Source organism: Hypoxylon trugodes, assembly GCF_022578975.1.
Source record: "Hypoxylon trugodes strain CBS 135444 unplaced genomic scaffold F4822scaffold_1, whole genome shotgun sequence".
Taxonomy (NCBI): Eukaryota; Fungi; Ascomycota; class Sordariomycetes; order Xylariales; family Hypoxylaceae; genus Hypoxylon; species Hypoxylon trugodes.
Window position 1 is genome coordinate 1,747,270 of NW_026250016.1, and position 14,823 is coordinate 1,762,092.

The following is a 14,823-nucleotide window of genomic DNA, read 5'->3' on the forward strand; positions in this document are numbered from 1 at the left end:
CACAGTGACATGAAAGTACACAGACGCTTTAAGAGTTTGTACTTGTAAGTACCTTGGTACCTATTTAGGCAACGCCATCAACACAACATTTTAAACTTTCAGTACGCGTGAAAAGTTTTTTTCTCCCCCAAGTATATATGTATCTTAGGTGTGACTTGTTATGCTTTACAGAACCAGTATTTTCTTTGCTCTACAGTAATACATGTATGTCTCAACTCGGAATGCCTCTATCTACTGGGTTACACAAGTACATGTAGGTGTCATTTAGATATCTAGGTACTTAGGTACATAGGAGGTGCGCAGGATGTATCAGTGATTTAGACACTGTAAAAAATACCCAGGTACTTCTCCAACCCACCGCATTATATTACTGCCTAGCAGATGGGCAGGTACAGCTTATCACCATTATCGGCACACTGTATCAAGTATTTAAACCCTGCACTCTAGCTTTTACACGTTTACACCTAAAAAATACAACATCGAATACTCCAAACTTTTCTCTAGCCTACCTAGGTAGTAGGTACAAGCTGTCCTGCCTTCATAACCCTAACATATTAATTCGCACGCAAATTTAACACCAAGGTAATTGTCATAAGATAGATCAAAAAAATAGAATGTTGGCTAATCTGCCCTTCAATTGAGAATAGACTGGCAATGCAAGGTGTAAAATTTCAAAGATACATATGTACCACCTAACACCAAACACTGCCCTGCCCTCCAGACCGTACGTAAAAATTTCACCTTCGTCGAACGCCAAATATATTTAGCCAAGTCCTGTCGGGAGGACATTAATGCATCGTTTCGCCAGCTCCATCCTTTTATAATACAATTATACACAATGCAAGGCTACCTAGTGTGTATCATGCGAGGGCATTTCGTAAGTGCCCGTGATTCATTCCTATCGATGCCAACCCTTTGTCATGGCTCGTCAGTCTTTTGGCTTTTGGTTTTTATTGCATCGTTTTGAGAAAGCCATCTAAATCGAAGCTTTCCTCATACTGACGATTATCCCACAACTCCCCTAAATCATCTGCCCAGGCTCTCTTGCCTGGAGCCCTCACGTCGCCGGTTTCGACATCCACCATATCCTCCTCTCGTCCCTCAATATTGTTTTGAGGCTTATCGGAGATCAAGTTTGGTCCTGCATCGCCTAAATTGAAGAGATCTAATATTTGATCCGTGTCCATGGTACCCTTTGTGTAACGAATTAGTAATCACGCTTTATATGGTGAAAATGGAGACGGGAAAAGACTTACCAAGCCAGCGTTTTGTTGGTTCACTACGGTAGATGCTACATCTATCTTGAAGGCTTGAAGGCTGTATCGAATATTAGTAATAGTTGAGTTGACGTAGGAATTGGACTTACCTTAGAATCTTCTCCTCTAATGTACCTCTAGTAATTAGTCGATACACGTTGACGACCTTCTTTTGTCCTATTCGATGAGCACGGTCCATAGCTTGAAGGTCTCGTTGGGGATTCCAGTCGTGCTCGACGAAAATGACAGTATCTGCTCCTGTAAGATTGAGACCTAAACCACCGACGCTTGTGGTCAAGAGCAGACAGTCGTAGGATGGATCTTTATTGAATTTATTCACGATATCTTGTCTCTTGCCCGCTTCAACTGAGCCATCGAGTCGTAGGTATGAAACAGAAGGAAGCATATGCTTCAGTACCGTATTTTGGACCATGTCAAGCATCTCCTTCATCTGGCAGAAGATCAGGGCGCGATGCGGTTTGATTGGTTGATATAGTGGGTCATTCGAATCAGCGCCTTCAACACCGATACCGCAATCAACCAATAGATCTTTGAGGGCTGTCAACTTGGGCGCATGTACGGGATCTTCTATGCTGGTTCCTTTTTTCGAGAGGAAACGCTGTGTGTCTTCGTAGAGCTTATTACTAGGTGTCATAACCAGCGCCGGTGAGTTGCATAATTTTCGCATATATTGTAAGGCTTGGAAAATATGCTGCTTGGAGTCCTTATCTTCTTTTGCAGCATCCTCCGTAATCTTCTTGCCTTGCCTCTTTGTGAAATCTTCAAATAGTTTTCTTTGCAAATCGCTAAGATCGCAATAATAGTTCTGAAGAATCTTGGGAGGAAGATCATCGAGAACCTCTTCTTTCAGACGACGAAGCAAGAATGGTAAGACCTGTTTGTGTAAAGCCTCGATCGCCAACGCCCCGGCTTCCTGCTCCTTCGACGAGGCTTTACTGAATCGACTAGCTGCAATTGGCTTCGCGAATCGATCCAGGAATACCTTCTCAGCTCCGAGGAATCCTGGCATCAAGAAATCGAAGAGCGACCAGAGTTCCAGAACATTGTTTTGGATCGGAGTACCAGTGAGGATCAATCGGTGATTGCTGGCGAGCTTTTTGACGGATAGAGTAATCTTCGCCTTAGGGTTCTTAATCAAATGGCCTTCGTCAAGCACAATATAGTTCCAATTTTGCTTTTCGAGGTATTCGGTGTCATTGCGGCAGACTTCATACGAGGTAATGACGATGTCAGTAGATCCGAATCGAGCAGCTTTAGCTCTTCTCTCCGGGGGAGGGCCAACGAAAGCGGTGACATCCAAAAATGGAGCAAACGTCTTTAACTCTTGTTGCCAATGTCCCGAAAGTGTTGGCGGACAGACAATAAGAGATGGAAGTTTTCGGAAGTCTGGGGCGCCTGTTCTTTTGAATTCCTCCTCTCTGTTATAATGGTCACTTGCTACGATGCAAAGGGTTTGTAGCGTCTTTCCCAGACCCATATCATCGCAAAGAATACCGTGGAGATGGTACTTATTCAAGAAGTGAAGCCAATTTACACCTTCCTGTTGGTATGAGCGCAATTCGGCATTGATAGCGACGGGAATTTTGAAAGGCTCAACCTTCTTCGGGTCGAGAAGCTGCGCAATGAAGGTTCGTTCGCGGTCTCTTCCTTTTAGCAATTCCTCAGAGAGACCTGGTGGGTCTGGGATACCGGCTTCGAGGGGCACAAGCTTAACCAAAGTGGCAAAGGATGTAGTTGCAATAAGACGGATGTCATTGTCTGAGTCGCTCATGCGTCCTAGTACGGGTACAATGAGGAAAATAACATACGGTAGGATGCTATCGCCCATAACAGCAATTAGATGGTATATGGCCTCTATTGCACCTTGGCGGAACTGCAAGTCAATCGGGTTGTTGATAGAAGGCAGTACTTGCTCCACAAGGGCTGTCATACCCTCAACGGTAATGACGCTGCAGATAGTCGCTAAGCATTTCGCAGCCATGTACCTAAATACGGATAATTCCGAATGGAGAGACTTGATAATAAGCGGAACTTGTTGCATGACGAATGGGTGAAGTGCTGTGTTCAATGTCGGTGCCATGGTTCGAATGACTGACATAGCATCCACGATTTCTTGCCCAAAAACATCCTCAGGGTCTTTGGCTTCGGCAGGAAGCTCACCCGAGAAAGCTTTCACCAGGGGTTCTTCCATGAATGATCTTAACCTTGGGACTGTAGTAAATAGATCGGCGCCAAATGTGCAAGAGAGTATCTCAAGAGCTTCCTTCGCTCCTCGCCGAGTTATGCGAGCACCTTTGGCCTCCCGTGCGAACTTGGCAGCATCAGATCCGTGATCAACTCGGTCCTCTTCTTTTTGCATTGATAAGATGATGTTAGTCTTTGTTGCGTGGACTGGAAACTCGGGCGTCTCGGCAACTTCAACGCAAGAGAATTTGACAAGATTGGAAACAACTTTGTCTACAGGAGGCTGGCGGCCTTCCTCGGTGAGTTGTAGTATTAATCGGCCAATTGTGTCAGCGGAGCGCGTCTGGAGTTGTTGGTTCTCTTCCAATTTAATGCTATCCATGATCGCCTTGATTAAAGGATTCGCTTTCCTAGGAAGCACCTTCATTGCTATTAATGCGCAAGCTGCCGCGGCTTTGATACGAACGTCGCGCGTATCTTTGATAGCTTTAGCTTCTTCGATGGTCGTCAACGTACTTGCGCGAATTTCACTAAGCTGTTGGCTTGTAATCAAGCGCTGAGCTGGCGCCATGGCCCTCTTGAGACGGTCATAATCTTCGTTGATGCATTTGTCGGCTGTGGCCAAAGAGAAAGCCCCTGGTCCTGCCTCTGCCTCGCCTTGTACGACAACAGCGAGAGCCGGAAGCTTGTGTTGAGGTACCTTCCCATGATCCCTGAAGAGGTTCATGAGTTGTTGGCATTGCGATCGGACCCGTTGGATGTAACTAACTAGATCGCGATATTGGGAAGGACGATCGACTTTAATGATCTTTTGTAGTTCTTCAGTGTATCTTGATGACTCGACTTGGGTATTAGTGCAATTTCTAGCATATTCATCAATCACTATGCACGCCGCGAGTTGAGTCGAGGAAAACGATGATGTAAGACCCGGGATGAGTGTGGCATCATAGGACTCTAGATACTTCGGAGGCACGAGCGACATGATTAAGCCCATTGCCGCAGCAGCAGAAACACGGGAACGGATTAAGGTGTCCATGCCGACTAAGTCCACATCTCCTTGCATCATGTGACCATCGAGATCATGGGAATGGGTAGCGGGGACCGGATCGTCGACTTTGGTAGACTTCTTTCGCCTTTTCATAGCTCGTTCGCCATCGGGTTCGGAGCCCTTACGCGCGACCGCGGGGGCGAAGCCGGGTACTGAATAAGTACCACCTGAGGGTTTAACAAATAAAGCTCCACTCATGGGTATAGGGTGCCGAGATACTCCTACTGGATGTAGAGTAAGTTGCATAAGAGCATCGATATGAAGGGCAAATTCTTGAGCAAGATTGTCCGGGGTCTTGGCTAAGCATTTTACTAAAGCGGACCATAGCTCCATAGACATGCTTAGAGTCTCTTGGTCACGTTCCACAAGGATATTCTGGAACACCAATCGAAGGATTTTACCATCAAGCCAGCCTTGAGACTCTACACCAAGATTGACAAAAGTCATCAGCGCTTTTAGAACAGCGAGACGAACCGAAGTAATGGTATGTCGTAGGAATGGATATAGTCGTGGTACTAGGAGAGTGAAGGATCTTTCTTCGTCTTGCTCGGCGGAGTACTTCATTGCCTCTAGCACCTCTGGGAAGCCGCATAAAATAGCCAGAAGATCCATGATCTTACCGGTGCTAGCGCTCAGATCGTCACCCAGACTGGATAAGCTTTCCCATACTATGTTAATCAGCTCGTTAAGTGCCGCCGGCCGGAGTTGGACAAACTCCTGGGCCATGGGAATTAATGTTGCCGCACTAACAGATCGGACATCATCATCGCTATCTCCGAGCCCCTTCATTACTGCTTGGACTACGCCATCAATCATATCATTGTGCTGTAGCAATAAATCCTTCCTCACTGCGACAATATATCGAAGGCCGACCATGCCACCATGGCAGACGGCCCAGATTGGCCTATCCAGGCCGAGGTCCTGCTGTACCACCATCCTTAATAAGATCCGATATATGCTGTATACGGATTGCGGTGGCACATGTTTCAAGAATGAACCCAATGTCTGGCCAACTGTTTCTCGAATCGGTGCAACAGATGTATCCGAGGCATAATCGGTAAATCTGTCTAGCATGAGCACACAACAAAGTCGGCAAGCCATATCGTCAAGCCATTTCCTATTTAGCTTGTCGTTCTCGGCTCTTGACTTTCCTCTTAATCGACCGGCTCCGGCACCGTGCACTCGAAGGATTTCTCGCAGGCCCAATGAAGCACCATGACGTGTCTCCCACTGCGCATCGAATATATCGATTTTGAGAAACTCACATAGACGTTCGTACGGCCATTCTGATCCTTGAAGTTCGTCTTCTGCCTCGATTTCTGTTTTGATTGGGACCACGGGACCCTTGAACTCCGAGACAATTTTGGTATCTTCGTCAACGTCTGCTGGTCGTTCGAGGCTAAAGTAGTCGGTCTTCCCATTCTTCTTAGATTCTGCGTCCGGCATAGGGGTATCGTCGAATCCTTCTGACCCGGCGGTATAGGATCGACGTATAGATAAATCACCAAAACCACCTTTGCCCTGTGCCGCCTTTTGCGCATCCCGCTTACGTTTTCGTTTAAGCTGGTTGAGCTGTCGGGCACTGAGACCCGATTCCTCGGTCGGTTGGTTAGGTGCAGAGTTAGTGGTACTATCCCGACGAGACAAGCCATTGTTAGAGTTAGGATCTTGCGGTGTGAAAGGACTGGCCGACTTTTCAGTAGCTATCGGGATCTCTTCATCTTCGAATCTTCTGCCTAGAAGCCCGAGGCGACCTATGAGAGTCTTCTTCTGATGAGCTAGTCGTGCCTGAGGTTCAAGACTTGCAAGTCCGTAATCTACATTGCCAGTCCTCAATAAATCTCGACCGTACTTAAGGATCGTCGAGACGTCTAACGCCTCTGGCTTGAAGCACTCATCTGATGAGAAAGAGGACACATCGTCTTCCTCTTTCTTCACAAAGCCGTCCCCTCCAAAAGGTTCTTCCTTCTTAGCTGTCGTAGGATCCTCATCTTCGTTGGGATCGTAGAAAGGGGCATTTTCAATAATCCTGCCAAGGGCCTTGGCTGCGGTAGCTCGGGTATCCCAGTCCTTGTGGCGCAGATAAGGTACGACTCTGGATAGCAAATTGAATAATTCCTCAGGGTGCGTTTTTTGCCAATCAGCTAGTTGGCTAACAGCAGTATCCTTGATTAGTTTTGTGCTACCTGTCTCGAGGATCCTATAAAGGGTTAGTGATAAGATTATAAAATGAAAGTCGGTGAAAGTCGATGTGTCATAGTCTGGTCAACTCTTGGCTGCACAGAATCTGCGCCACCAAAGCCCCAATAAGCAAGGGTTGTGGTAGTAGTCATTCTTCCTCGATAATAGTAAATGAGAACTTACGTGACTAGACGATCGAGCCTGTGGTACAATACATGGGTTAGTTCATCTCCTTGATCTACTTTTTGAAAAGATAGGTAAGAACTCACCTAGACGTCATTTTCGCAAATCACACCGAGGCTAGAGGCCTAATACCCGGCAGAAATTCATCTCATAATAGTATTCTATAAGTGTTGGTCAGTACTGTGAATTCTATAAGCATACAATTTACTAATGCTGGTACATAAGAGAGCGACTTGGATTATAATTGGATGGGCGATATTCAACGCAAACCTTTGTGTCTTGTCTTGAACACACATGTCTATTGTAATCTGATTACAAGTAGAAAGGCTATTGTGATTGGATGGACGCTACTTGTGTAGTCTTTAACCAATGCGACATTAGTCGGCCTACGTGACTAAGCCTCCCAAAAGAAATCTATGTGTCTTTGGGGAAGTTGAATTAATGAAAAACACTTGTTCCTAATGGCGGTAGATACGTTGGGTGGGGGTAATCTTTATACAATGGAATCGTGTTCTATCATCCACGTTGGCCATTGTGAAGAATAGATATGTGATTGATAGATTGATAGACATTGGTAGGTTGAAAGGGTATGTGCAACATTGGGCGGCAAGATAGTGCTAAATCAGTTCAAATGGAAGGCGTAGAGATAAAAAAAAAAAAAAAAAAATCAAGTAGATAATGAATGGGCCAAAAAAGGAAAAGTAGATACATACCCTGCAGGTAATATCGCGATGCTAACGATCAGCGATGCGGCAAACTGTGTAAGTCCCGTTGTAACGGAACGGGCGTACGTAGGCGATCGGCTTATGTATGAAAGGAAAAAGATCAAACAAAGTATGTAGTAGCAACCATCAAACCAATGGAATAATGGATAATGACGTCGGAAAAGGCTTAGGCGAGAATGGATTGACAGATGGATTTGTCTGTCGGGTCGCAGGGCTTATTGAGATGTATTTATAGAAAAGCGAGGTTAGAGGTCAGAGGTGTAGATAGAGCTGATGGAGTTGTTTTTTCGCCGACGCGGCTGTCGAGTTTGTCGCATCTATTATTTGAATACGGTAGTTACCTAAAAAAGAGGCCCTAGCGATTGGAACTGCCTTCAACTTATTCAATCAATCATAGGCGGAAAGGTGGATGCAGAATTATTAACTATTTGCCGTTTTAACACAGTAGGAACAGTAGGGAGATAGTAAGTAATTGCGACCTTTTTGGTGGTACGTGCACTGGGTTGATTGATTGATTGACCTTTCCTTGATTGCTTTTAGGTTGGCAGGTTGGGGGTTGGGGGCCGGGGGGGTCTCTGTTGTGCCTGTCAGAAAGAAAAATGACGGGATGTGCAGCAGCAGGTCGGTCGTCGCAGATGAGGGCACCGGCTTCCTTAATATTTCTGTACCTATGGATACTTTTATACACGTTTGGATCCGCCTTGGGGGGCCCCTGTTGGCCTAAGCTCCGACAGTCAGATAGCTACCTTTCCTAATTGGGTAAGCACCACCAGCTGGCAGCAACTGTGTAGGGCTTGAGTCAGGCCTGTCGGTCTTGAATAAGCTCAGATCCACGCGTTGAAGCTTTTCACATTGAAGAGAGAACCTGTAACCTTACCAGCAACAGTTTTTGGATTACAGCATCATGATGGCTATAAGCACCTGATTTTACGGAGAACATCCTCTCAGAAAATCAAATTAAAACTACTTGCCGCACATACCATTACTTCAGCCTTCTACTCATAGATGCCACGCAGGAAAATAATAACGACAAGGCAATGTCTGATAAGTAGGGAGGTCAATTTCGGTCGCTGCAATCAAGGTGTTTTCCTCCCTTGTATCTTTGTACTTGCATCCTTTGCCTTTCCGAGTGCGTACTCTCTCGCTTAATTCCCTAGCGTCTCCAGACTCCACGCTAAAGGCTAAAGCCGTAAAAGACCCACTCTTTGAGAAAATATGGTGGCTTGTTGGAATGACGAGTTTTCGCAGATTCCCTTACGGAGGGTGATAGGTTGGTCCTACCTGCATTTGTATTGATTCAATGTTCTTGGAGGTATACACTTACGTCCTATGTATTTAGGTAGGTATGTGTTCGAATGATGGAAACGATGATTTTAATTCAAGAATGCATTTATTATTAGCACATATTATTGGATGATTTATCTTCTCCGAAGTTTTTTCTATTTCTGTGGTCGTCATCACCTTAAACCATATCTAGCATTGAAAGTATCCATGAGTTTCTCCCTCATCTCAGACCCTAGCACCTTATAGTTTGTACGGATACCTAGGTATGTACCTAGATAGGCGTGAATTGGTCTGGTAGGTACAAATGAAAGCCTGCGGTTTCTGTGCCGCAAGCTTGGCGCGATCGACTAAATTGCCCGGGGGTAGCAACGGGGCCGATCAAGACACCAATATGGAAAACCACCTGTACGTTTTGGTCCTAGTCATCCGCACATCACGATATCCATCTAACCAGCCAGAGGATCGCAACGGCTTAATGAAACGTTCAATCGGTGAGTGCAGAAAGACGCCATACCTGCTCCAATTAGGTATTTTCGAAATCCAAACCAAGGTGTAGGGGTACGCGCTGTAGATATTACTGTGCCTACCTAGATACCCTAGGTTAGGTGGGTAGGCAGCTAATTTATGAAGAATATCCACGTTCCCTGTTTAATCGGAGTTTTCCAGCCTCTACTTCGTACTTAGGTACATATTCATTTAGGTAATGCATGTTCCCGTGGATAAAATTTCTTTGATTCCAGGGATTAGGTATACACGCCGTATCGACGATGCAAAAGGGCTACAAAGAACGTGATGCTACGGACTATTGGAGAAAAAAAGGAAGAAGGACGAAAAAAAGAACTCAATGCTCCCTGTTAATGCAAGTGTGTGATGTGATGCTAAAAATGTCTCAAAGTGCATGAGAATCGCTAGCAATAAGGCTCCGAGGACAGCCGTGTATGACATCCAAAGATGTGTTCAACATGTCAATGCAAGGTTGTTAGGTAATCACCTACTACCGTGTATCCGGGCAGCCGGCTTCCAGACTTCCTGATGACCATCGAAAACGAATGGATTGGGTCGCTTCATTGATGCTGGGTAGTATCTGTCCGGGGCAGGACTGGGCTCCATATCATCCAATACGTGTAACATATACTGTACTTACATGTGCACCCAGGCAGGCATACATAGATGCCTAGCAATAGCCTGACAAGATATAAGTATGCCTATAGAAATCCTATCTACCTAGGTAGAGAACTCGCAATAAGTATAGTTTACAAAAGGTGAATGTTATATGTAGATACCTGGGAACATGTAAGTGATGTCTAGAGGGATACGGGTAACGACAAAAAGAATCCCGAGTCGATTTAAATAGGCATTATCCGAGTCAATAGTGTCGAAGTATAGCCAGGTATGAAACAGACAGGGGAGAATTAGATTGAAAAAAATAATAAAATAAAAGAGCTTTGAGATGTACCAAGGTATCCGAGTCTGTGAAACCTCAAAACATGTGACCATAGCCACAGATCAATCAAGCCACAGCATTTCACACCAATAATCGTGGCTTGACTCTTGCCTAAGATCCCACCTAAGACCTAACTAAATCAAATCCCCCACCCCCGAAATCAGCGCGCCTCGAAACGCGTCGGCAATACAATTTACGTGACGCTTTGGAGATTTGACGAACATTTTCTCCTTCACGTAGTCGTCGCAACATCCCCAAATTCCCATTCCCCAATCTGCGACTCTTCCGCGACTAATATTTTGATATTGGATTCGAGCTGCCCGACCGGCAGCGCCCATCGTGACCATGTATATCAAGCAGATCATCATTCAAGGCTTTAAGAGGTACGCGCTGATGAGACCCCAAAATTTCAGGAGGAATTCCCACAAAGCGATGCTAACACCTGGATAGCTACAAGGACCAGACGGTCATGGAGCCCTTTTCGCCCGGTACGAATGTTATTGTCGGTCGCAATGGTTCTGGGAAAAGTAATTTCTTCGCTGCGATACGATTCGTTCTCAGCGATGCCTACACCCAAATGAGTCGCGAGGAACGACAAGCATTACTGCACGAAGGCTCGGGCTCCGCCGTCATGTCCGCCTACGTTGAAGTCATTTTCGACAATAGCGACGATCGATTCCCGACCGGAAACAAAGAAGTTATTCTGCGACGTACGATCGGTTTAAAGAAGGATGAATACTCGGTCGATAAAAAAGTTTCCACCAAAGCAGATGTTGCAAACTTACTAGAGGCTGCTGGGTTCTCGAGGTCAAATCCTTACTACATTGTCCCGCAAGGTCGCGTCACGGCTCTTACCAACATGAAAGAGTCTGAACGGTTAAACCTATTAAAGGAGGTTGCCGGAACCCAAGTCTACGAGTCTCGCCGAGCTGAATCGCTCAAGATTATGACGGAAACCAACAACAAGAGAGAGAAGATTGACGAACTCCTAGATTATATCAAGGAACGCCTTAATGAGCTAGAGGAAGAGAAGGAGGAGCTACGGGGTTACCAGGATAAGGACCGTGAGCGGAGATGCTTAGAATACGCGTATTATCACAAGGATCAAGTCGCTACCCAAGAAGCCCTCGAAGAACTAGAGGAATCACGTCAAGGCGGCATTGAAGATACGGATGATAACCGCGAGGCTTATAACGAGGGTGTGAAAGTCATCGCTACGTTGGATGCCGAAATACACAAACTTCAGCAACAAATGGAACTACTCCGTATAGACCGTCGACAGCTAGATGAGGATCGTCGAGAGAGTGCTAAAGCAATAGCGAACGCCGAATTAATTTCTAAGAGTCTGAACGATGGCCAGTCGGCCCAGGAGCAAGCCAGACAACAGCACGATGCGGAGCTAGAGGAAGTGAAAGCAGCAATAGCGAAGAGGGAAGCCGAACTCAAGAAAATAATGCCCGACTTCGAGAAGGCGAAACGAAACGAAGACCAGACCAAACAAGCTCTAGAAACAGCAGAGGCTAGCCGACAACGTCTCTTTACAAAGCAGACTCGAGGAAGCCAATTCAAAAGCAAAGCAGAGCGAGATGCATGGTTACGGAAAGAAATAGACGAGCTTAACGTGACGTTAAGTCAACAAAGAGCAAATCGGCTCGATGCTGACGAAGAAGTAAAAGACATCCAGAATGGAATTCAACAGCTTGAGGACGAGATCACGACGCTGCGACAGAGAAATGAAGGGTTTGGTGGTGACCGACTTGCTCTCGCCGAAGAAGTTACCAGCGCGAAAGATGTTCTCGACAGATTGAATGAGGAGAGGAAGTCACTCCGCAGAGAAGACGACAAACTCGACACTATAATTTCAAATGCTCGAGGCGAACTAGATAATGCTGAACGAGAATTGTCCTATACCATGGACCGAGTCACTGCTCGAGGTTTAGCGACTATACAACAATTGAAGCGCAAAGAGGATATTCCCGGTGCATATGGCACATTAGCTGAGCTCCTGGACGTTAGCGAAGCATATCGGTTACCCGTAGAACAGGTTGCTGGGGCCAGCTTGTTCCATTACGTGGTTGATAACGATGATACTGCAACATACCTGGCCAATACGCTTCAGAAGTCATATGGAGGTAGACTCACATTCATGCCTCTATCCAAATTAAGACCACGGAATCCGAACCTTCCTAGAGCCAACGATGCTGTTCCTTTACTTAGCAAGATCAAGTTTAACCCTGAATACGAAAAAGCTTTCCAGCAAGTCTTCGGCAACACGATTATTTGCCCTAATCTGACTATCGCCGGGCAATACGCGCGAAGCCATGGCGTACATGGTGTAACCCCAGATGGAGACACCTCTAACAAACGTGGTGCCATGACGGGTGGTTATATCGATACCCGCAAATCGCGCTTGGAGGCCGTTCGGGCTGTCAATAAGTGGAGAGGAGAACACGAACAATTGAGATCCCAAGCAGCCGATATTCGAAGGAAAATAGAACAGAAGGACCAAGAGATCACCAAGGCGCTAGGCGAGGAGCGTAGACTAGCCCAGCGACTCCGACAGATGGAGGACGGCTACGGACCACTTCGCGCAGAACTAAATGCTAAGAATAGCCAAGTGGGTCGTGGAAGGGATCGACTCGAAGCTGCGATCAAGCGGCGAGAAATCGTCGAAAGAAACATGAAGCAGTTCCAAGATAACCTAAGTGCACACGAGGCCGAATTAGCTTCAGACTTTAAGAAGACTTTGACAGCCAATGAGGAGAAACAACTCGAGAGCTTAGGGGCCAGCGTACAAGAGCTGCAGAAAGAATGGAACAAGATCAGTAACAAGAGGAGAGAGTTTGAAAGCCGTAAGAGGAAAATAGAGCTGGATCTTCGTACGAATCTTCAACTCAAACTTGATCAACTCACCAGCCAAGCATTCGAGACTGCTTCTAGTGGTAGCAGCAGTTTAGCAGAAGCTAGGAGGGAACTTAAGAAGGCCAAAGCTACCGCGGATTCGGTTAAGCAAAAAATCAAGGCAAACGACGCACAAATCGATAAGGCTGAATCCAGAATCAGTGAGCTAGAACAGCAGAAAACAGACAAAGAGACGCAACTGCAAGAGATCGCAAGAGAAATTAAGAAACAGGAGAAGAGAATGGATAAGAATAGACAGATGAAGGCTCTGTTGACGACAAGAGCGACAGAGTTAGCCAAGAACATCCGCGACCTTGGTGTCTTGCCGGAAGAAGCCTTCGAGAAATATGAGAGACTAGAACACCCAACCGTAAGTCCAATCCCGGATAGCATACGTATAATTACCTGCTAACATTGCATCATAGGTCGTCTCACGTCTGAAGAAAGTCAACGACGCGCTGAAGAAGTACAAGCACGTCAACAAGAAGGCCTTCGAGCAATACAATAGCTTCACCAATCAACAGGATCAACTGCTAAAGCGTCGCAAGGAACTCGACCAATCCCAAGCTTCTATCGAGGACCTAGTGGCTCATCTCGATCAGCGTAAGGATGAAGCCATTGAGCGAACATTCAAGCAGGTATCCAAGGAATTTGCCACTATCTTCCAACGCCTAGTACCTGCCGGTCATGGTCGTCTAGTGATCCAGCGCAGAGCTGATCGGAGAGTCGACCCAGTGGACGACTCCGACGAGGAACAACGTAGTAGCGTTGAGAACTACACTGGTGTCGGTATCAGTGTCTCTTTCAACTCCAAAACCGCAGACGAGCAGCAGCGCATCCAACAGCTTTCTGGTGGTCAAAAGAGTGAGTATATTAATCCTCAATTTTGTTTCTGTTCCAGGCTAACCGGTATACTTAGGTCTATGCGCTCTCTGTCTGATTTTCGCTCTCCAACAGACAGAATCCAGTCCTATGGTTATTTTCGACGAGGTCGATGCCAATCTAGATGCCCAGTACAGAACCGCAGTCGCGGGACTTCTCCAGTCCATTTCGTCCGAAGCCGGCACCCAATTCATTTGCACCACTTTCCGACCGGAGATTGTGCACGTCGCTGATAGGTGCTACGGTGTCTTGTTTAGGAACAAGAACAGTACCATCAATTGCGTTACCACGGAGCAGGCTTTAGATTTCGTCGAGGGACAAGCACCTAGGTAAACGGTTGTTACACAACAGTGCGGGGTAGAAAAGAGGGAGGCTGGACGACATGGGTATTTCGTGTGTATATGATTCCCGGTGAAGGAGTTTTATAGCTTAGGTATACCATAGGAGGCTAGAGAGACAGTCGGAGTCGCTAGATGATGGCCTCATTACTACTACTGTACGATGTACGAGGGAAGGCTTATGTGTATGTTGTGAAAGGTTTATTGCTAATGAATGTTGCCCATACCAAACCAGACTTTTCTTTGATACGGGTGTTCCTAATGTGATATTGATGTGATAGCGGAAATTATTGAGTCTCACGCTACGAGACGTTGCCAATCATGGACATTTGACATCTAATACGTATCCTATTATTCCCAACCTCCTCTCCATTTT

The 14,823-nt window shown here is 46.1% G+C and overlaps 2 protein-coding genes across 2 annotated transcripts; one reads left to right on the forward strand and one right to left on the reverse strand.

Moving 5' to 3' along the window:
* Positions 1-601: 601 nt before the first annotated feature.
* F4822DRAFT_385221 (uncharacterized protein) lies at positions 602-7,609 on the reverse strand. Its single transcript, XM_051456612.1, has 5 exons — positions 6,960-7,609; positions 6,874-6,891; positions 1,367-6,709; positions 1,257-1,317; positions 602-1,193 (listed from the first exon to the last, which is right to left on the reverse strand). Exons 1-5 carry the CDS (start codon positions 6,968-6,970, stop codon positions 951-953), a joined length of 5,676 nt encoding a protein of 1,891 aa, XP_051319379.1. The 5' UTR covers positions 6,971-7,609; the 3' UTR covers positions 602-950.
* Positions 7,610-10,671: 3,062 nt separating this feature from the next.
* F4822DRAFT_435709 (RecF/RecN/SMC protein) lies at positions 10,672-14,442 on the forward strand (the record flags this gene model as incomplete). The annotated part of the gene is made up of 4 exons (XM_051462229.1): positions 10,672-10,709; positions 10,777-13,597; positions 13,653-14,091; positions 14,147-14,442. 4 exons carry the CDS (start codon positions 10,672-10,674, stop codon positions 14,440-14,442), a joined length of 3,594 nt encoding a protein of 1,197 aa, XP_051319380.1.
* Between the last annotated feature and the right edge of the window lie 381 nt (positions 14,443-14,823).

Excerpts from the sequence above, each read along its gene's own strand:
- F4822DRAFT_385221 (XM_051456612.1), bottom strand. Across the intron at positions 1,318-1,366 it reads TTAGAGGAGAAGATTCTAAG|CCTTCAAGCCTTCAAGATAG; the intron begins GTAAGTCCAATT and ends TATTCGATACAG. Across the intron at positions 1,194-1,256 it reads ACCAACAAAACGCTGGCTTG|GGTACCATGGACACGGATCA; the intron begins GTAAGTCTTTTC and ends CGTTACACAAAG.